Raw genomic sequence first — 24,044 nt, 5'->3', positions numbered from 1 at the left:
CATAGGCGAACTTTTAAGAGCAAGTGGGGAAATGATCTACAAAATCTTCAAGAAACATTTCACCCTATTTCTGAAGAGAGATGATGTATCAAGAGAATGGGAAAGGCTATCCTTGTTCTGACACACACACAAGTTAAATAGGATACATGTGGATGACATAGTGGATGACTCTTCAAAACATTAAAGTCTTCACTTGTGGGCAATGGACAATGAAATTTATTTGTACCTACAGCCCCCACAGAAGTTTCTAAGTGAAGAAATTTTCGGAGTCATCACAGCAGGCAGCTGACAGAGGAAATGCAAAAAATTGTTCTTTTTGGAGACCTAAACACCAGAGTAATAAATTAATCCCACTGGACTTACAGAAACATTTTAGGAAAATTTGGAGAAAAAGGGAAAAGTTAATAATGGCAAGTACCTAATTTCTGGTCTGGATACAGGCTAAACATTACTATACACCATGTTCCAACATAAAGATGTGCACCAATTCATGTGAAGATAGAACAAGAAATAAGAAAAGCCTCACTGACTATGCTACCGTTAATATTTTCATGCTGGTTTCGGGATACAAGAATGAACAAAGGATTTGAAATTGGAAGTAGTCATCATTTATTAAGTTTTAAGTAGGATAAAAATTAATATCAAATCGAAAATAACAATGCAAAAGAAAAGTTTTAAAAATGATTCAAGTTAAGCAGCTTTTACAAGTAAACTGTAGACTGAGCTATACAAACATTATTCAGAAAAAAAAAAAAAAAGAAACTGTTCAAAAACAAGAACCAAACTTTGGAATTCAAGTGGCAAACTGAAGAAAACTGATTCAGCTAGGAAAGCATGCAGTAAGTTGTCTGCAAAAGATAAAAAAAATAAGAACACTATGGTAGATATAAAACACTAAAGAAGAAGTCTTGAAAAAGAAAAAATGTCAAAAGCTCCTTGCAAATAAGTCAGCAGATGCCCTAAAAGAATAAAGAAAAATATTCGGGATAAGCTGAGGGTAAAAGTAGCTAAAAAAGTAATGGGAAAACTTTGATAAGAAGATAAATATCAGGAAGGAGGCAGAAGTGTTCAGGAAGCTACTGAAAAGCTTAGAAAATGAAGAAAGAGTGCTTGTAAAAGGAACAAAGGTGGTATGAAAACTGAAGATATTGGAGAAATGACTTTGAAAGAAAAACAAAACAAACAGTGACAGAACAGTAGTAGAAAATATTCAAGAAGAATGCAAAGAGGAGTATATATATTAATACTTGAAACAGAAAAAGCCATCAAAAACTTGAAATGTCGGAAAGGAAGCTGAAGTAAATTATTTTTATTTTTTATATTGATCCTATACAGAAGAGGTAAAGAGACCTATAAACACATCAGTGCTTACAGGTCTGAGAAGTTTGTTGATTTTTTTACATTTTTTTTTAAAATAGTTTTAACTATTTGGGAAAACTTCATGAGGAAGGCTGTTCCAGAAGACAGAACAGAGCAGAGGTGGATGGAATAAAAGAGGAAGAGAAGAAGCAGGTTCGGTGTGTTTGCATTTGCCCAGTAAAAGGATGATGGGCAGCAGCTGTTCTTGTATTAACAGGTGAAAGAGTAATAATTGCTAATTCACTAGAGCAGTGACCATGGAAGTACCTATAGAACAGACACAGGGCTAAAACAGTACATGTATGAAATAGAGGCTGATAAGAGCAGGATCAATGAGCCTAATTGCTCACCTCTGGACAGCATTAGAGATTTTAAGGAAATTTTCGGTACACAACCCCAAACATGTGAGCAGCAGTCTAAGCATGGGCAGATTTGGGAATTTCATATACGTAGAAGTTGATTGGGCATAAAATAGCCTTTTGAATGAAAGAGAATGCCTAGTTTTTTGGGTACAGAGGAGGCTATCGGTGTGATGAGTTCGTGCCAGGAGAAACTGGTGGTAAACAGCCCAAGCAGAGAGAGAGAGATCTGATCTTGTCAGGTGATTTATGTGTTACTGAGGGTAAGTGTGCTGAGATCTCCTTTGAAGAGAGAAAAGAGAAGACTGTGGCATTGAATACGACAAAGGTTGTCCTTGTCCCACTGAAGGATAGTGTGAAGATCAATGTTTAAGGCATTGATTATAGATGATCTTGTAGCCTGGATGTGAGATTACTGCATGGATTGTCTATGATGATATTCAGCCAGGTATGCAGGTATAAAAATTTTGCAGTGACCTGCATAATTCAGATGGCCTGATTAGGTCAAATTCCAGATGATTACAGTAAAGCTTTCATAGTTTCCATCTGTAGAAAGGAGAATAAAGCCAAATTTGAGAATGGCATGAACCAATCCAGGTGCTTTGAGAAGGACCTGGATTGGTTCATGCAAAATAGAGGTTGTCAAGATCAGATTTTCACTTTATAACAAACAATTTAGAAATCATGATAACAAGGATCCATACTGGAAAAGACATATCACAAGGTGCCTAGAGAAATGCTTTTCAAACTAAAGCTAAATGGAGTAAGTGAAACATCACACAGAGCAATATAAGTTGTAAGACAGAATTGAAGGAAGAGAGGTAAAATCAGGTGTAACAAGGGTACACACTATCTCCACTCTTATTCAACTATATGGATTGCATTATGAAAGTGGCATTAAACCTGATTTAGAATTCAAGATGTCAAAGTTAATTCTTTGCTTTATGCAGGTTATGTACTCGTAAACACATCCAGTGAAAGTTTCTAGGGTTCTCTAAATAAATTGCATAAACAGCTGTAACAAATTTGGAATGAAAATCAGCAACAAAATTATGAAAATATTTTTGAACATAGAAAACTTCAAGCTGCATTTTCACTGGAGAATCTATAGAACAAGTAAAAATGTCAGCGATTAGGACATGGGGTTTAGTGAAGATGGAAGATTAAATCTGGAAATAGACAGCAGAACATGCAAAGCTGGTATGGTGGAGAGATAAATAAATTCATATGCAATAAGAAAGAAATTAGCAAAAGCACTAAACTAGCAATATAGAAGACGGTATTTAAACCAATTTCAAGTTATAGATTTCAAATTTGGGAAAGAAATAAAGCACTTGATCAAAGATATAAGAAATTTTGAGAAAGATGGCAGAATCATGTTAAAAATATAGAAACTAAGAACTTGGCACTGTTAGCATTCAAGAATGTGAGCAGGACTAATCCAAGATGATATGGTCACTTAAACAGAATGGGAGAGGAAAAGTTAGCAAAACAAGTGTGTGATAGCAAGATGTCGGGAACAGCCCAAGTTCTAGGTGGATTGATTCTGTCAGAAGCCTTAGAAGACTGAAATGTTAGATATCATAATATCGAGATGCTGACAACAGAAAAATTTGGAGAAAATTTGTCGATAAGAGATTATTAGTAATGTAAACTTAATCATGTACTACTGCCATAGTAAACTGGACACCCCTTGGGGGTACATATCAGGAAATTGAGGATGATGTCTTTGTTTATAAGCTTTTATGCACCTCTAGCCTGTGAACAGCTAGCCTTTGGTGGTGCGATGCATTCCGTCTGTTATATTGATTATGAGGGTCTTGATGTGGTAAAAACTTGTGCAATACTTAAGGCACTATGAAATCAACAAGTGGAGGACCACAAATAAGGATCATCAAACCAGCATACACAACGCACTAGCAACAATTCATTTTAACCCAACATCTCCAGCATAGAAATATTAACAGGCATAAGACAGGGCACAATACCCTTAAAGCTATTCATGGCATGTTTAGAACATCAAAACTTCTTGACCAAGAAGAAAAAAAAAAAAAATCTGTAGATTGCTTAATTGATTCTTTTCAAAATCACTGTTCAATTTTCTTTCGAATGGGATACATTTATCTTGTTCAGCACCAAGTGTTGTTCACTTTCCATTTCAAATTTCCTTCGCCAGATGCAAAAAATGAAAAATAAAGTTGTTTGTAAATGTACATAATCAGCCCACATGCAAGCAGAAATCCATGTACTTGCAATTATTACTGGCTCTGCCCTTTTCTCCAAACACTTCTGCATATATGCGATTCATATCTTATTCTAGTATTTAGGTCACCATCAAGAACTAGCTTTTCCTTCATATCAGCTGCACTCTAATGACCGACTTCCTTTGTACTAAAACTTTCAGTCAAAGAAACACAAAGACTTGCTATACAACTTTTCTTTATGAAAACTGAATAGCTACTGATTCCCTAATATAATTAATGCAAAATAACTCAGATTTTCACCTTGTCTTCTCGTCTCAGTAATACTATTTACGATAACTAGATATTTCTGTAATTCTTCTAGCTCCACTTCTCTTCTAGTGATGTTGTCAATCTTCAATTCTGCTGATGTTCCAGGTGAGTTTGGACTATTCATCTTAGTTCCCCAGACCAAGACTAGCAACAGATAAAAGGCTTGAATAAACTCGACAATGTTCAAATATTATTATCTGATTGTGCTATACTGGCATTTCTCACTGGTCTTGATGTGGTAAAAACTTGCACAATACTATGAAATCAACAAGCGAAGGACCACAAGATATATCTAGATGTATTTGTGCATGGAACTAAGTCCCAAACAACCAGCCTGTTGCCCAGTAATGGCCTGCACTATGGAAAGCAAGGACTTGACAATGGGCAAGAGGCCTCAGTTGTTTTATACAGCCCATATAGATTATGGAGTCATCTTTCAATTATTAGCTTCATCTGACAATTCAGCACCAGAAAATTAAAATTTTACAACAAAACAAGAATATAATTACAGTAATCACCATTTATCCAACTTTCACAACAAAAATGTACTTCAATTATCTGACCCGTCGATACCTTTCAGAAGTGGTCAGGTAAATGGCAGATTGTACTTCGGTAATCACGCTTCTGCCTTCAGCTCATTGTAGGATTAACAAACACTGAAGAAAAGGGATCTGTTGTGTCATCAACTAAAAACAACAAAAACTTCCTTTCAAGACAAATGGCTCAAGGAATTGAAGTGGTTGTGCTACGAAGATGAAGTTTCATTCTGTAATGTATAAAGAATATCTGGGGATTACACCAATATTTTGAAGGTCTTTTTAGAGTGGAGGCATTTAGGTTTAACGAGCCTTCAATTTTCACAAAAACAATGTGCCCCAGACTTAGTCAGAAATTGACCCCAGCTGTTTTGCAAAGAAAGATTGATTCAAAAATATGGTTCATGACACTCCTTTTTAATCTCTGATGATATAATGAGATAAGCAACACTTATGTTATGGAGCACCCTAGATCAGAACATATCTTTTGACTAACTATTTTTAATTAAAACTAAAAATTTAATGATGCGATTGTATTTATTGTCTATCTTTTGTTGTACGTTTTGGCAATAATGATTTTCGAAATTGCACACTTCAAACTGTAAATCTATCTCATCTTTCATCATATATTTTTACATTTTTATGCTTTACTTGTACCCAACTTACTGCTCTTCAAGTTTTTCTAGAATTTTTTCTACAAATTTTACCTAACACTCTGTAGAGAAATTACTGTAATTCTCAGATTCTGATTTTTATATAGATGGGAACCATGAGTTAACCATGTAGAACAATTTCTGACCATGTTTCTGAATTATAAAATGTATCCACTGAATGAACAACTAACTCTTATTTAGAAGTATTGGCCAAGTGTTAATAAACTATTTAATAACCAACTAGTTTCGCCGGTTATTGCTGTCGGCATCTTCAGGGTAAGGTAGGCAAAGTAAATTACAAGCTAGATGTTAACTGACAATTCTAATTCAATAACAAAATAGTACTGCGCGTGAAACAATACGTGTCGCAGATATATGATTTACTTGTTGAGAAACATTTTGTAGTTGGTGCTGAAGTTAATTTCATGTGTGTTTAGTGATCTGATTAAGGTCTTCCATATATCAGGTAGGATTAAACCTTGGTTCCTGTTGAAGTTTTTTTGTGGAACCGGCGACTCTAGCTGCTTCTTTGAAGATTCTGGAACGGTAGTTTTCTTCTATATAAGGCATATAACTTTTATTCCATTCAATAATGTGGTTGGTTGTAGAGAAGTGGGAAGAAAGGCCAGATATATCTTGTCTGTTATTTCTTACATAACTGATGTGTTCCCTTTGTCTCATTTCGAAGCTTCTAGACGTCTGACCAATGTAACTAAGACCACAGGAACAAGGGATGTTGTAAACTACAGCATACTTGTAGAAAGGATGGAAGTCTTTCGGTGATCTTAGAAATTTCTGAATGGTTTCACAATTGGCTTGGAGGTCACTATAATGTTATGTGGTTTTAGGAAGAGAGCCAGTTTTTTGGAAATGGTACCAACGTATGGAATAGTTATAGTGGTGATATATTGGGTGACATCACGTTGTCTTTGTGGTATGTCAGAGAAGAGAATCTTGTTGACGAGTCTTCTAAGGTAGCCATTTAAGGATAGGTCATTGGATATTGTAGGCAATTCTTCTTTTAGATCATTTTAGTCTGTAGTAAACTGTATAGCTCTTTTCTTTAGCATATGAATAATGCTAAGTTTTTGGGAGATGTGGTATGATGAGCTGAAGTGTAGATAATGCCCAGTATTTGTAGGTTTTCTATAAACAGATAAGCTGACAGTGTTATTTTCTTGTTTCTTTATTATGATGTCCAGGAATGGTAGTTGTTTGCACTTTTCAAGTTCTAGTGTGAATTTGATAGTATGATGGAACGAATCGATTTTGCTTAGGTAATCCAATAGCTCTTCCTTTGTGTGGTTCCATATGAAAAAGATGTCATCTACATATTTAAACCATGCTGTAGGTTTTGGGTTAATTTGAGATAAGATTTTAGTTTCAAGATCTTCCATAAATAGGTCAGACGTCTAGAAGCTTCGAAATGAGACAAAGGGAACACATCGGTTATGTAAGAAATAACAGACAAGATATATCTGGCCTTTCTTCCCACTTCTCTACAACCAACCACATTATTGAATGGAATAAAAGTTATATGCCTTATATAGAAGAAAACTACCGTTCCAGAATCTTCAAAGAAGCAGCTACAGTAACCCGTTCCACAAAAAACCTCAACAGGAATCAAGGTTTAATCCTACCTGATATATGAAAGACCTTAATCAAATCACTAAACACACATGAAATTAACTTCAGCACCAACTACAAAATGTTTCTCAACAAGTAAATCATGTATTCGCGACACATATATTGTTTCCCGCTCAGTACTATTTTGTTATTGAATTAGAATTGTCAGTTAACACCTAGCTTGTAATTTACTTTGCCTACCTTATTTGTACCCTGAAGATGCCGACAGCAATAGCCGGCGAAACTAGTTGGTTATTAAATAGTTTATTAACACTTGACCAATACTTCTAAATAAGAGTTGGTGATTCATTAATCTCTGTGGTCAAGAATTATACAATTTCAAGTATCCACTGAATGTTTTATAATGCCACACTTAAGCATTTCTTGTTGAGTATCATATACTCTGCATTATCACAATTGATGTTTCTGATGGTTTTTTAATTCCTGAAAGTTTAACATGTACTCTTATGGAATATTTTTCCACCACACTTCTGTCGCTGCTTATTGTGTAAATTTAATAATCTTAAGAGGTAATTATTCCAGACATTTAGAAAGTATTCATCTTCAGTTTTTATAATCATTATCTGATTCCTTTTTACAGTACTCTTTCCTCCATATCCAAGCTTTTTCAATACCTGCAGAATATTTTGCTACCTTCATATTTCACTTCTATATTAATATCAGTCATTCCACGAAATTCAACTATCACATTATTCACTGTATTTTTTCACAGCATTTTTTAATAGACATCACTCCATGCATGAGAGGTTTGCCTATAGTAAATAAATGCAGTGTACTGAGGTCAAGAGCAAAGTAATCTTTTAATGTTCATCTTAAAGAGCTGGAGACTGTAGTTGAGAAATACTTCAGTGAAGGCTGTTCCAGACAAATGATGTAGATAGAATGAAAGATGGAGTAGCTGGTTCAGTGAGGCAGCAGTTCAACTATAAAGAGATAATGGGTAGCTGTTCATTCTGCTGCTAAGGTTTAGCAGAAATGGGAGACAATGGATGTTAGAGGTTTTAGGTGCACCATCCCAAATGGTGGAACAGTATTCCAAGGTTGGAAAGATTTGGGATTTCACAGAGAAAGATAAAGCAATGTCTTGAACAAAAAAGGATGGCAAGTTTGCTGGATGCTATAGAAGTGATGTTGCTATGCCAGAAAAGGCTAGAAATAAGAATGATCTTATCTTGATTGCTAAGTTAACACTGTCAAAGAAGAACTAAGGTCTTTTCTGATATAAAAAAGTGAAATTACTGAAGGTGACTAGGTCACTGCCCCATTGTAAGATGGTGTAAAGACCAGTGTTTAGGATGAATATTGTAGATAGTCAAAGCATATTACAACAGCTGCCTTGAGTAGGATGAGTGGAGAATGCAATCATCAGTAAAACTGCAAGGAGAGTGAGTAAAAGCAAGTCATTTATGTATATGAAGAAGGTGTGTGAAATAACAGTGCACCAAAGAAACAACTGAATTAATAGGAAAATCTGAAAAGAGAACTCTGTCCGCCATTATACTATGAGTAATGGTGGCAAAAAAACAAGAAAGTTGGTAGACCCAATTACAAAGGGAGAAAGAAAGACCATGATATGACCAATTGCTGAGAAGTCCTCTGTGTCAAACCTATCAAATGCCTTGGAAATGTCAAGTGCAACATCATAGGTTTCTCCAAACCTTTCCATAGCATGTCGGAAGAAAGTGTATGCAAGGAGACTATTGATACTGAGTGGTAAAATCCATATCGGAGATCAATGCTAGTCAACTTCTTTGACATGGAGATTTCTGGTGTTCAAACTTATAGATTTTTATTTGTATGTTAAGGAAATTAACACAACATAGATAACGTAATAATTAAGCAGATTTACTTACTTCTGATATTTCAAATCGGCTTCAAGAGAATAATGCTAGTATCAGTACATGCACAAAGGCACTCCATCAGTGAGAATGAACAGAGAAATAGAGGGAGGCCTATAGTTCTAAAATTATGCCACCTATTTGTTTGACAGTTCTTGGCTACTGGGCTGATTTCTCTGCAGATAAATTTCCCACATGAGAGGCAGTTTAATGTAACTGTATTTGTTGAGATCAGAACAGTAAGAGCAGAAGATTGAAGGAAAAGTCTTTAAAATTTACTTCGATTGAGTAAGGTGGCTTTTCCTGTAGATCCTGTGTCATCTATCCAAGACACAGTCTTACTAAACCTGAGCAGCCAGTCATGGAAACAGGTGTATAAGGGAATGTTGAGGTTGTAGCCAATGGCTAAAAAAAAAGTGTTCTATATTTGATTAAGATCAGCAGCAAGACATTATCTGAGCAAATCAAATTTGTCCTCTTAACCAGGGCTTTTATAATGCCTGTTGTAAAAAAAAAAAAAAGTAGCTAAGAAACTAAGGTAGCTAGAAAGACAAACTATTGTCCTTCATAGCATTTAAGAGTGTCTGGACACCGTGTGGCCAAATCAATCACCCACATAGTGTAACTAGAGTTGAAGGAATTCTTTTCAAAGATCTCCATAAAGAAATTCAACAAGGAGGAAGAGGAGAGCCCATAGCTTTATCCTCTGCCTGTAAAATTTGCCTTGCCAAACAAAAGTTCAGGTTCATGAACTGAAATACTAGGAGAAATTCTGTTTTGATTAGGTCAAAAGTATGATATTTACAAATAGAAAAGACATTAACTATACTGACTGACTGTAATAAGAAAGCACTATGCAAAGTGTTTGGTTAATTGGTAGGTAAGCCTATGCCATATACATCTGGGGGGGGGGGGGGATGTAATATATTCTTCATGAATTTTCAGAACTTCACATATCTGAGAGAGGAAGGTTATAAAGTTTTAATTTGTTATCAACCTTACTGGCCAGGAGATAACATTTTTCAGAATGGTCATGAATGATCCCATTATCCTGGGAGGAAGATATCAGATACTTCTTGCATCAATTAAATACAAATTTCTGCACATCATCATAATGAAACATGGTTTCAGCGATGAGTACTAGTCTGTCCCAACAGTGGAAATATTACCTTAGATTATCTCTGCTCACACATTCTTGAATGCTAATAATATGAAGTCCTTTTCTAATGTCTTCACTTTTAATATGCTTCTGCTACTGATGCCATCTGTTCACTCTCCTAATTTTGCTCAGAACTCTAGTCTTTAATCAAGTGCTTTATTTCTAACCTATCAGATTCATAACTAGAAACTAGTTTGAACACTATTGTATACTGCTAGCTTGGCCAATTTCTCTTATTCCATATAAATTTACTCAACTAGCTCTCACCCATATTAACTTTGTTCATTCGGTTGTCTACTTCCAAATTTAATTTGTCAATAAACATTATCAGCTTTGTCTTTTCTTCAAATTTTCCAAAAATTTCCATATGTCAGGGAATCATTTCCTATCCTACTCTTCAATTCAATAAGGACCAGTTATTCTGCTAAAATGAAAAATTCTCCTCTTCTAATAATGCCTATGGCCCCAAATAAGGTTCTATGGAAAATCTTTTTTAGAGGCACAGTATTATTACTCAATTCATCATTTCAAAATTTACCTACATGAATACTTGAAAATACCGGCAATCAATAAGTTTATCTTCATGTTCGGTGTTGAATACTATTGCTACTCCTTTCCTTGATCATTATTCCAGATATGACCATCACCATCAATTTCCTGGTTTGTACCCTCAAGGTTCAGGTTCAATAATAAACAATCATGTTATCTCTTATCAACAATTTTCTTCCCAATTAGTTTATTATTTGCCAGCACTTATATTCATATCTAACATTTCATGATATGAAGGCATTCTGACTGAGTGAATTGCACCTAGACCTTAGTTTTCTTCTGGATCTCTTTCCTGACATCTTGGCATCAAAAACCTGTTTTGCTAACCTTTCCTTACCCAGTCTTTTGAAGTGGAAATACCACCTTAGATTAGCTCTGCTCACACAATCTTGAATGCTAACAATGTGAAGTCCTTTTCGAATGTCTTCACTTTTAATATGATTCTGTCATTGATGTCATCTGTTCACTCTCCTAATTTTTCTCAGAACTCCAGTCTTTAATCAAGTGCTTTATTTCTAAACCAACTCTCAGATCTATAACTTAAAACTAGTCTGAATACTATTATATAGTACTAGATTGGCTAATTTCTCTTATTCCATATAAATTTACTCAACTAGCTCCCAACCATACCAACTTTGTTCATTCTGTTGTCTATTTCCAAATTTAATTTGCCATTTTAAATAACTAAAATATTTTATTTGTTCTACAGGTTCTCCATTGAAAATGTAGTTGAAGTTTTCAATATTCCTATCTATTTTCATAGTTTTGGTCATTTTGTTGCTGATTTTCATTCCAAATTTGTTACAGCTGTTATGCAATTCAGTTAGAGAACCTTGCAGACTTTTGTTGGCTATGTTTAGGAGTACAACATCGTCTGCATAAAACAAATAATAAATTTAGTTTAATCCTTTATCCAAGTGTAAGCAAACAAAGTTTGCACCTGAAGTATCTTCAGGACTGAGGCAACTCATGGTAAAGATGGACCAAGATCTCATTGCTACTTGTCTTAGTATCTCCCATAATGCAAAGCACATCTCCTTGCAGAGATGTATAATGCTATGCATTAAGGGAAGGGCCACTATGCGATCCATATAGATGATGAATAAGATTGGAGATGATGTGCATCTTTGTCTTACTCCTGATTTTACATCAACTCATCTTCTTGTATTTCCTTCAATTCTAACTGCTGACTATATTTAAAACTATGTAATGTTCTAAGTGATGTTCCATGTATTCCATATAATTGTAGTGCTTTGAAAAGCACTACAATTATATGACAAGCATCTGCACAAAACTTAAGTGCAGATGCTTGTCATATTCCCATGATTTCTCAACTATTTGTCGTAAAGTGAAAATCTAATTTTAACCAACTCTACTTGGCCTGAAGCCAGCTTGTTCTTCTCCCAGCCAGTTTCTCTTCCACAATCTCTCTCTCAACCTCTTTTTTTCAATCCTAGCTGGAATGCTTAGTAGAGAAATTTCTATAATTCTCACATTCAGCTTTTTTTTTGACAGATAGGAACTATAAGAACTCTACTCTAATCATCAGAAATTCTACCTTTGACCAGGCCCTCTGAATTATGCAGTGTAACCACTGTGCGTGTGCACACACATACAGAATTACTTATTCTACTCAGATTTAAATTTAATACATTACGCAGATCCCTCAAAATACACAGCTATATTTATCAAGCAATGCATTACTTAGTGTTGTACTTACCTTTTCACCAACTACAACATCAAATTCCACAACTTCTCCATCTCCAACACTTCGAACCATTTTTTTTGGATTATTCTTTTTTATAGCAGTCTACAACAATAAAAAATATTTTAATATGCATCTAATACTAACAGAGAACTGATAATCAGGAGAACATTTCAAATGCTGTTTCAATAAGATGTTAAAACTTTATAGCTAAATGAATATTAGAATAACACCAAGCCACAGGATAAAGTAAATGGTCACACCAAAAAATGTAGACAGAACTAGTATATCGAAAGGGCATTTAGTTACTGTGAAAAACAATTCTACCATTTTGTAAATTTTTATGAAAACTGAAAATTTAGGGTTACAAGGAGTCCTGGTAGGGGTTGATGTAAAAGGGCTGAAAAACCCCCCAATGCAGCTGTCAAGTTTATGAACACTGATTGGCAGTATTATTAGTACTTCCAAGCATTCTGTAAGTAAATATATTAATTATTCCATCCAAATCACTGAAAGATAATATGCTGACCTGTTTTCCTAGTCAGCATATTGATAATATTACTATCTTATGTGACCAGAACTTAAAGTGTAGCTGAGCGAAATACAAAAAGTTAGCAATTTATGTTCTTAAAACAATAAAATACAGTTAGATAATGTAAGTTTCTATGAAGGTAACTTTCCATTTGTTTTATGCTCTATATATGCCACCTTATTACTCCCGAGTTTTTGTTCTATGATTGGAAATCAAAATACATTTTTAGATATAGAATAATAGCCAAAAGGCTAATATGTTGTGTTTATCTGCCAGTAAGGCAGATAAACATCAAAGGATTTGTATCCCCTTCATTACATTTTTAGATGTTAATGAAAAGAGCAAAATGTTCCTCGCAGTCTTTCACAAAAGAGAAGGATGAAATTTTAAGCATAGCCTATTATGTCAAACACAGTAAAAAATGTGTGCAGTGCAGCTAATATTTCAAAATAGGAATTGTTAATGATGTACTTTAAAGAAAAACAATGAATTCATAATTGTGAAAAAATAATTTTTTTTTGAAAAAAATTTCAAAAACACAACCATACAGTTTATTTTTACACAAGTGTCTTCTGACAATTTCCTGAATATTTCATGTAGTGTTCTAAGGTTAACTTCAATTATGATTGATAAGTTACAATCTTAGAAAAAAGAAGAGAAAAGCCATTTCAAAATTACTTTATCAATATAAAGCAGCTTAAGATAATATATAAAACTATAAAAAATAAGTTTTTGAAGCTTCCAAATAGAAAAAGCATATACTTTTATAACCAGCTCATTGCAAATGTAAACATTACAAATATACATGGCATGCTATCAATATGAATGACTTGAAAGTGAAAAAAAAAAGTTCAGAAAATATTCTATTTTCCAAAAGTACAGGATAAAGAAAAGCAAGGATAGGGGAATTTCTAATGGTTAAGATCAATTTAATCCACACCCCCCTCTCAATTAAAATACTGCATTTTAAAAAATTGCAATAATTAGAGTTTAGTATTCTGTTCACATTAATATGTGAACTATATTTATATAATAATAAATAAATGTTCTACACCAGATATTTTCGTGATATGTCATAATGTGGAAAATAACCGCAGTGTAAACAACCAGAGTGTCGACTCGAAGGCATCAAAGTCTAAACCCCCCCCCCTTAATAAATCCATGCTGACCCTCACAGATAACATTACCTTCATCTGCCTAATGCTGTAAATGATCCCTCATTAATTTCTCCAGAATTTTAACAACTACTGATGAAATACAAACTGCACTTGGGGGATAAAGATCGTGCAAAGGAATTGTTTGTCTTTCCCATACATGCAAGAGAAACATTCAGCAGAACACGGAAATATCTCTTAAACTTATTCTAATTCAAGCAACTTTTTAAAACTTAATATCAGTCAGTACCATGATTTTGATATTTTATCCAAACACATATACACTGTACTTACACACTGTATGTATATTTCAAAAGTTGCAGCATCCCCACGATTTCAGGCCACGAGCTGCCACTGCACGTTTGGCACACATGCCAAGGGTTGGGTATCTAAATGATGAATATCCATAGCAAGTTGAGATCTAGCTAAATCAAGTTGTATAACTAATCGGTTCAAACCACAAAATAAAGTGAAAGTAAAACATGATGAAATACTATACTATACCAGATAGAATATTGTATGATTAACCAAGGCACCCTCTATCTGTCAGGAACCAGGGTAAACAGTGAAAGACCACTGGAACAAACTCAGCATAACCAATGCTAATTAACAAACTATAAAAATGCTGTATTCAGGGAATACCTATGGTACTCAATGATGAATATGAAGGTAAACTTGCACATTAACGGTAGTTTTCAGTGGAGTGGTCAAATTTTAAAATTAGTAAGACATTTGTGCTTATATTCCACACAATGTTATAATAGGAAAAGAGTAGAAGAATTCTGTATAATTAGAGTATGAGTGACAAAGAAATATGAAAAGCATTTGGTTTTTGTTAGAGATCTAATACAGCATAGTAAGAAATTAATACCATATATACTTAAATGTTTGGGGAAAATTTGGAAATTAGGGCAAAATTAATGATGATAAGAACATACTGAATTTCCCAGCAGAGTTTAGTCATTACCAATATGTTCAAACATAGGCATACATAAATTCACATGCAGAGAAGAATAGAAAAAGCTTTACTGACTATGCTATTGTTGATAATGTAAGTAAGCTCTGTATTATTTACAAACTACAATTAACTTAGTAACTCATAACCAAATTATAAATTTCAGAGACATCTAGTTTAACATTTTGCCATCACATGTGCAATATCAGTTATGATTTGTGTATTATAGGCAAAGTGTTAATTTAAAAAAAACTCTTCATTTTCGACACTATTTGTTTTAATTTCCTATATATATGTATTCCAATTAAATATATATTTGAAGTTGTTATAATTGAAAGGAGTGGGCTTAATTTGCTCCAGCTTGTTATTCCCCACTTATACCCAAACCTATATATTAATTAGTCATGGAGTAAAGTAACACTATTATAATTTTATTTTTAGTTGGTTAGAATATTTCAGATTTGTATTCTTGATGGTGCACTGACTTCAAGGATCAGCATGTATTCTAAAGAATGAAGCTCTGTAATATAAAAAATTGAAACCATTTACTGTAAACATATATACAAACAGGAGACTTTTAATCTTATAAAGAATGTCAGATCTCTAAGATCTGACATTCTTTATAAGATTAAAAGTATTTAATTTCTAACTTAAGACAATACATGGCCATTCTAAGAATTACTCGATATGAGCTCAGTGTCTCATACTCTAACTTGCACAGTTAAATTCAATACTGAGAGATAACATTCAGCACTTTGCAAAACAAGCTGAAAGTTCTGCAGTTTCACTTGGCCATATGGAAATTTCCTTTGGAGCATCTATTTTATCACTGTTCTATATATCTTCCTTAGTCGCTTGCATTCAGCCTATCTCATCTTAAATTCAATTAAAAAGCCTCAAGTAATATACTTGGCATATGGTCTCCTTTTAGTAAAGAAGTTTCCTTAATGCATATTTTCCTCATTTTTCTGAAGCAAGCGTGTCAATAATCACTCAGACAATAGGAATATATTTAATTGAGCAGTTCCGGTTACATTTCCAATAAAAAGAAATTCACTGCAGATTCTATCTGCAAGGAGCAATCCTTGGAATATCACTTGCTTTTTGTTAAGCACAAAATATTCTCAATAATCTGTGAAAGCTTGATACATTACACTGTCCTTCAATTATTAATTTTAGAGTTCTATATCCTTGGAGAATAATTAAAGATGCATATATATAAATATAATACAGGAATACCTCGATTCATCGTGGTTTATAATTTGATACCAAAATTCCAATTATTGCACTCCAAATTCGAATTATCGCAGCCGCGAGATGTAGCCCACTACATATGCAACCAGTTCAAGTCGCCATTCTCCAGGTATTACTCTCTTGTAGCGCTTTGTTTTTTCCGACGGAGTCTTCTCACCACTTACCAGTAACTATCCGCCCTTGCTTGAAGTACATGTGGATATTAATTTCTCTTCTTATTTACCCCTACAATGAATGCTAAAAAAAACAAGGATGATTTCAAGTCTACAGCTATCAAGAAGAAACAGAGTGATCAGCTTAGAAGATAAGTTGCATATGATAAAGAAGTATGAAGCAGGCATAACCAAAGCCAAAATTGCAAGAGAGTAAGGTCTAAATGAATCAACTGTTTGCCATATTTTAGACCACGCTGCAAACTATAAGCAACTAGGACAAAGTGCACCAACTTCGTCTGTGTCCCAAACTACAAGAAACAGAAGCAATCTTATGATTGAAATGGAAACTCTATTGTCAGTGTGGATAGAAGATTGTAACCAAAAGAGAATTCCTCTTAGTCAAATGACTAAAAACAAAAGCATTGAATTTGTTTGAAACTTTAAAAAGAAAACAATTAGAAAGTGAAAATGATTCGGCATCAGTAGTGGAAGAAACTTTCTCTGCAAGTTCAGGGTGGCTTGATCGGTTCAAAAAGCGATCGAGCATTCATAGTGTTCGTGTACAAGGTGAAATTGCAAGTGCCAATGAAAAAGCAGCAGCTAATTTTCCTGGTGAATTGCAACAGATCACTGAAGAAGGAAATTATACCGATGATCAGATATTTAATGCTGATGAAACAGGCTTATTATGGAAAAAAATGCCCACTAAAACATTTTTAGCAAAAAATGAAAAATATAAGAATCTTCATCATGGCGATTTAGTACTTTTAGGTAATATGATCAGCCTTAGAGAGGGTGGTAATTTAGATAAAAAGGCTTCAGGTCCTTGTAGAATATTAAAAAAGTTATCTCCAGCAAATTTTAAAATACAGGATATAAACAATCCAACTAAAATGCCTCTGTAGTACAATTTGAAGAATGAAAGTACGTTGCACATTTCAGATGGAAAATGCCAAAGTTCGACTCTTGTCATGATAAGAGGAATCTTTATATGTTTTTTTTTCTTAAATTGAAGGCGAGTTAGCTGATATGTGGAGACAGCAGGGTTTTTTCCTCCCAGAAAATTTGGGTTTTTAATCCCACATACAGGCAAATCAGTCTTGAGAATACGCACAGTTTACAGACAAAAAATACTAGTGGTGGTGAGCAGTAGATGGTGTTGTGTGTAGATGATGGATTAAATGGTGGAGATCAAGAGGTGGAGTGCCCTTGGTCGACGAGCCCTTGGAGGTCTCAGATAATAATAATAAAATACTAATAGCACATCCTGATAGATTAAGATTATAATGTATTAAGGAATGACAGTATGCTTAGGAGATTATCTATATAGAATATTAAAGGATTTTGATAACCTAAGTAATAAGGAAGTAAAATCCTTTAACAGTCAAACAAAATATCCAGTTCTTCAGAAAGTTCAGGACAACCAATCCATAATAGTAATAACTGCAAAACATCTGTACCTAAGTCTAAAGAAGTTCTCTAAAGGAAAAACTGGATTAAAAAAATAAAATAAAAATCAACAGGATAACAATCCGGATCATGAAAATTGTACTTTAGACAAGCTAATGTCCGAGTATCATAAATACATACATGAAGTTATAAGTTTTTCATCCCATAAACTTAGTGTTATGATTAGGAACCAGAGACAGCAGCACTTATTTGCCAGTCTCTTCATTGGTTGCTGCTTATAATTAGTGACAGTCATAGACCAGCTATCTGATTGGCTACTGTTGAAGATCAAACTGCCCGCTCAGTCCCCAAAAAGTTAAACAGGGCTAAAAGCCCCTGCCTACTCTCTTATAAAGGAATAAAAGCAGCATTACCTGATTTTTTTTTGAGTAATCTAAATATATACATATATATATATATACACACACACACACACACACAGTATGTATGTGCATTTAGTAATGAATTGCACGTTCTGTAAACAAACATACAAAATATACATACATCATTATTTTCATGCAACTCCTTAAGGATTACAACATACGGTGAGCAAGTTTACTACTTATAACTATATTTAAGTTTTTTTTATGTCACTACCGTTTAACCACATGGCAGCTCATAATATAATACTAAGCATATAATCATTACTAAATGCAAACACACACATACTTGTATATATTTTTAGATTACTTTTTCTTATATATAAAAACTTATTCCTTATTAATGACTTTTCCACTCAGTGTATATAAAACTAAAAGGCAAACATAAGTGAAACATTTATGTGGGATTTTTACAATCAGGATCTCAATTAATTGAGCTGGCCTAATTGGTCAGCATATCCGCTCTCCAGCGGAAAGGCTGCAGGTTCGAATCCCACCATGGGCATGGATGTTTGCGATTGTCTGTGAAAATACTGGTGGTGATGGGCAGTAGATGCCATTGATGTAGATGATGATGGTAGTTGGTGGATTCAGGTGGAGACAATTGTAGAGTAGGTGCCCTCCCTCATCAGTCTTTGGACTCAGTGGAGGTGTCATGTAATAATAACTCGTATAACCAAATTACGAAATTTCAGAGGCATTTTATCAGAGGTGTTAAATTGTGAATGAATACAATTCACTAAGGAATGTTTCATTCATAATTTGACAAGTTAAAACCCTTGAAAAGGATATGCTCGTATTTTAGTAAGTTGTATATAGCCTGACAAATATTGGATACCGTAATTAGTGTAAAACTTGTGAATATTCCCGTGTAAAATACCTACTAAATTGTATGTTAGACAATGAATCTGTTATATGCATATTTTCTGTTAGAATTGATATAAAAGAATTTCTGTGTAAATTGCATATAACCAACTGAGATTATAAGGTCAAAGTACGTGGGCAAGACACCGGATTAGTAAGTTGCCTCAAGCAGTCACGCGCATACGGCACATGCCGACCTAAGTTTTCAGGGAAGATGCTACGAAAAGGCAAGGCCCACGAGTGCAAAGGAATAATGTGTTGGGTGAAAATTTAGGGTTACAAGGAGTCCTGGTAGGGGTTGATGTAAAAGGGCTGAAAAAACCCCCAAAAGGACTTTTTTGCTTTTTGTCTGGAGTCTGTTCTCTCTCGGTGGCAGAAGTCAGATATGTCGGGTTGTGATTTGAGGGATCACAGATTCCAAGCCCTACGATGAATGACTACAGGATTCTCGAAGCAACAGGCAACTCCCGGAAAAGATAGTGTCCAGATAGCATGCCTTTTGGATGCAGAATCGCCTCGCGCTAAGAATATTCTAGGCATAGATGATCGGTATGCAGATTCCATGAGGACCAACCTAAGCTGACAGGAATTTTAGCCTTAACATAAAGGGAAAAAAATGTTTCGAAGGAAAGGAATCCAAGAATCGAAAGGACAAGCATGAGGAATCCTCGAGTTCGGTATAGTAAACCTTTAATCAAGTAATGTGTGAAAGGAAGGAAATTGTAACTTAAGAATGATAGACCTTCATAAAGTTTTGAGACTATCTAAAATTAAGACAGAACTGTGATATTTTAATTGTAGTCTGTGAGCAATATTTGCTATGTATTATAATTGTACTTGTGTTGATCGCTAGCTATGTTTAAGAGCTGAAGATATGTCTAATCCAGACAGCTTGATTAACACCTAAAAGTCATTATTGGTTTTATAATCTAAGAACGCAAGCTTTGAATCTTTGAACATAATATTTTTGTAGTATTAATTACTGTGTGATGTATATTGATTAATTCATCATCATCATCATCAAATTCCTGCCATGAACCCTCAAGGGGTGTACAGGATATGACAGTACTACATGAAAAAATTACATCATTACTAACTTCCTATCTACAATTTTCCTCCAAATCAGTCTGTTACTTGTCAAGACTCCAACATTATCAGATCTTATATTTCTATCGTCTAAGGCACTTTGTACCGTATCAATCCACCTATATCTTGGTCTTCCTGTGGGTCGTTTTCCTGCCAACCTGGCAGAGAACACTTGTTTTGCTAATCTTTCCTCTCCCATTCTATTTAAGTGACCATACCATCTGAGATTAGCTCTGCTAACACATTCCTGGATGCTGACAATGTCAAGTTCTTTCCTAATATCCTCATTTTTAATATGATATTGCCATTGATGCCATCTGTTCACGCCTCTAATCTTTCTCAGGACTCTCATATCTGCGGTCTCTAGTCTTTGGTCAAGTGTTTTACTTCTGACCCAGCTCTCAGATCCATAAGTTAAAATTGATTTGAACACAGTCTTGTATACAGCTAATTTAGTGTTCCGACTAATTTCTTTCTTATTCCATATGAATTTATTCAGTTGACTTCCCACGATACCAGCTTTGCTGATTCTGTTGTCTATTTCTATATTTAGTTTACCATCTTCAGTAAAAATTGTGCCTAAGTAGCTGAAATGTTTTACTTGTTCCACAGGTTCTCCATTCACAACACAGTTGACATTTTCAATGATTCTGCCTATTTTCATTGTCTTTGTCTTTTTATTGCTGACCTTCATACCATATCTATTACAACAGCTATTCAATTTAGTCAAAGACTCTTGCAGACTTGTAGCGGATTTATTTAGAAGTATAACATCATCCGCATAAAGCAAAGAGCTGACATTAACATCTCCAATTTTGATATCAGGTTTAATACCACATTCCTTCATAATGTGATCCATATAGATAATGAATAACAGAGGGGATAATGTACATCCTTGTCTCACACCAGATTTAACATTAAACCATCTTCCTGTACTTCCTTCAATTCTAACTGCTGACTCACAACTCAAATAAAGACTAAGTATTGCTTGATATAATGCCCCATTGACACCATATAACTGCAGCGTATTCAATAGCTTCTCTCTTGGCACCTTGTCATATGCCTTTTCCAAATCGACAAAACTTAAATACAGATCTTTGTTATATTCCCATGCTTTCTCGACTATTTGTCGTAAAGTGAAGATCTGATCCTGACAGCTTCTATTTGGCCTGAATCCAGCTTGTTCTTCACCAAGCTTTTCTTCCACAATTCTTCTCAACCGTTTCTCAAGTATACTTGCATAGATCTTGCCAGGAACACTCAGTAGGGAAATACCTCTGTAATTCTCACATTCAGTTTTATTTCCCTTTTTATATATGGGTACTATGAGAGCTCTACTCCAATCATCGGGAATTCGTCCCTCTGTCCAGGCTCTCTGAACTATGCAGTGCAGCCACTGTAAGACTCTTATACCACCATACTTCAGCATTTCTGGTCGAATATCAACTATGTGAGATTTAATATCCCCTTAATTTAAGTAATGTTGTCATTAGTGAAATATTTGCATATGCAGGATGGATAGAATCATGTGGGGATACTAATACCAGATAAATCAAGCAAAATGATCATTACATGGGTTTTCTGGTCTTTTATTGGAAAATTGGAAGAATCCTGAAGAGCTTGAATACCAACAAATCTTTGGCTAAATTCCTTAAAAAGGACAAAGGTTTAATAGGAGATGAATGGTTTTATATCCCCCCCCCCCCACAAATTCCAAACTGTATAACACATGATCCCATAGCCCTACTTTCTTCAGCCATAATTCCAATCACCCTCACTATAAATGCCCCCAACCCAACCAGACTACATATACATCATATCACTGCACCCTATATCAAAGGAACAACAGACTGGATCTCACTGCTAAAACGCAAAATTAGAACAGTTTACAAACCTCTGAACAAAGTTTCCACTTTCCCAAGACATATCTAAGACAATCAAGATCTCTCCTTAACAGTTTCTACAGTATCTCCTATCAATGTGGAACTCATTTTTAGACAAACAGGGCAAGACTACCTTGGTAAGAAGAAAAGACAGGGTATATTCAGTATGGGCAACCTAAAAGACTAGCACAGCATGCCTTGGATAGTAACCATTCATCAAGTGGAAGAAACCAGGCTATTACACACATCCCAATTTAAATCACAGACAGTTCCTGAGAGTAGCTCAAGATCTATAGAATCTAATTAATGGCAATAGATTTTGATGGTGTGATCCTACACAAATTTGGTCATAAGCTCTATCCTCCTGTGATCACTGCAAAGAACACCATTACTGTCCTCCATGAAAGTGACTATTCTTGTTCTTGAGGTCATTTTATTATCTTTGCTGAGTGCACATTTAAATTGCCTTTAATAATCTATAGTTAATAATGCTAAATCAAGCTGGCGAACATTTTCTTTTTTTCTATACACAAAAAGAATTAGTGTGCCTATATACATCTTGAAAGTAAATGCTACAGATTTTAAAAATTTTCTATCTATACATTTTCATGAATGACTATTTAAAAAAAAAAATCGCTCACCGGGATGAAATAATTTGGTTACCAATTTAAAACCTTTTACAAAGTTTTTTTTAATGGCAATTTCCCCATCAGTAACCGGAAAGGAACTTTCCGGTTACTGATGGGGAACCGTTATGACCGCGAGTAGCCTAACTCTCCTAGCACGTCCATGCATCCAAACAGGAGTTCCATCAAAAACGGCCTCGCCTCCACACACATTTGGAACTCCGTCCTCTGGGAAGGGAAAAAACTTAGCACCGAAAAATCAAGAACCTCACTGGTCCATCTCAGTCCTCTTTTATATCTTCTCTAATCCTTTGTTACTACGTTTCCAGTATCAGCCACCAGCATGACGATGTCAGTTCGTCTCCCTCTGTTTTTTTATGTTCACAAGACCTTGAGAATGTTTGTTTTTTGCTTAGTCATTGTTCTAATCTGGGTTAATCCCCTCTTTTCCATTTACATACAACTCAATGGGAATTAAATTATACATTTTTACAGCTAAATTATCACATCTATTTTATTATGACATAATTTGTATTTTCTATGTTTGTAAACCTCGGTAAAATCAAACTCGAGAAATTAATTTATCGCGAGAGATTTTACAGCTGAACCTGATGAAGAGAGAAGCAGTAAAAGAGGTAATATGGTCATACCATCAGTTGTATGGAAAAAAAAAAAAAGAAACAGAATGCCTGCCTATCTACACTAGCTCAATTTTTGTTAAGAAGTAGAATAATAAATTTATATTCTGGAAATGTTTTATTGGACAAGGAATAAGAAAAGTCTCATTGACTATGTTATTGTTGATAGTGATGTTTTCCTACCAGTGCAGGAGTTCACGTAGTTAGCCTCGTGGCTGTGCGCTTCACAACCATATGAGGGAAGGAGTGTCCCAGGTTCGATTCCCATCGTCGAAGATGTAAGGAATTTGAGTATCTTCCTCAGCCATAGCAAATTAGCTGGTCTTGGGCACAGGCAGTAGGGCTTTTTCTGCCAGTTTATTTGGCATTTTTCATCCAGCAAGCAGGCATACCGGCACCATAAACACACACGGATCTACAGCTATAAATACTTAACTCCCATGAGAGGGCTCAACTCGCCCCAATAGGGGCAGGGAGAAAAAGGGAGGAAACTCCATACGAATAAAAAAAAAACTGCTGCAGGACACCAGAGTGTACAGATGATTTGAAATTGGACGTGATCACCATTTAGTCTTGAGCAGCATAAAATTGAATTTCATATTGAAAAGAAGAACATGTAAGAAAGTTTAAAAAAAAAGAATAAAAGTTGAGCAGCTCTCAGATGTCGACTAAAATACACAAATATTATTCATGTAAAAATGAAAGAGTTTGAGAGCAGGAACCAAACCTTGGAGATTCAGTGCCAAGCCC

The 24,044-nt window shown here is 34.7% G+C and overlaps 1 protein-coding gene across 3 annotated transcripts in view; it reads right to left on the bottom strand.

Annotated features, from left to right (window-relative positions):
• LOC150105388 (uncharacterized) overlaps positions 1-24,044 on the bottom strand; it is a 188,972-nt gene that overhangs the window by 84,290 nt on the left and 80,638 nt on the right. For all 3 annotated transcript variants that reach the window (XM_090394125.1, XM_090394124.1, XM_090394123.1), the window contains exon 4: positions 12,334-12,423. In XM_090394125.1, coding sequence (XP_090250251.1) covers positions 12,334-12,423 — 90 coding nt within the window. The remainder of the gene's footprint in view (positions 1-12,333; positions 12,424-24,044) is intronic.

The sequence above is a fragment of the Typopeltis vanoorti genome, chromosome 6 (genome assembly GCF_054136105.1).
Source record: "Typopeltis vanoorti isolate ZY-2024b chromosome 6, IOZ_Tvanoo_1.0, whole genome shotgun sequence".
Lineage (NCBI taxonomy): Eukaryota > Metazoa > Arthropoda > Arachnida > Uropygi > Thelyphonidae > Typopeltis > Typopeltis vanoorti.
Note: the sequence above shows the minus strand (reverse complement) of the source record. Positions and strands in the feature narration are given on the sequence as shown.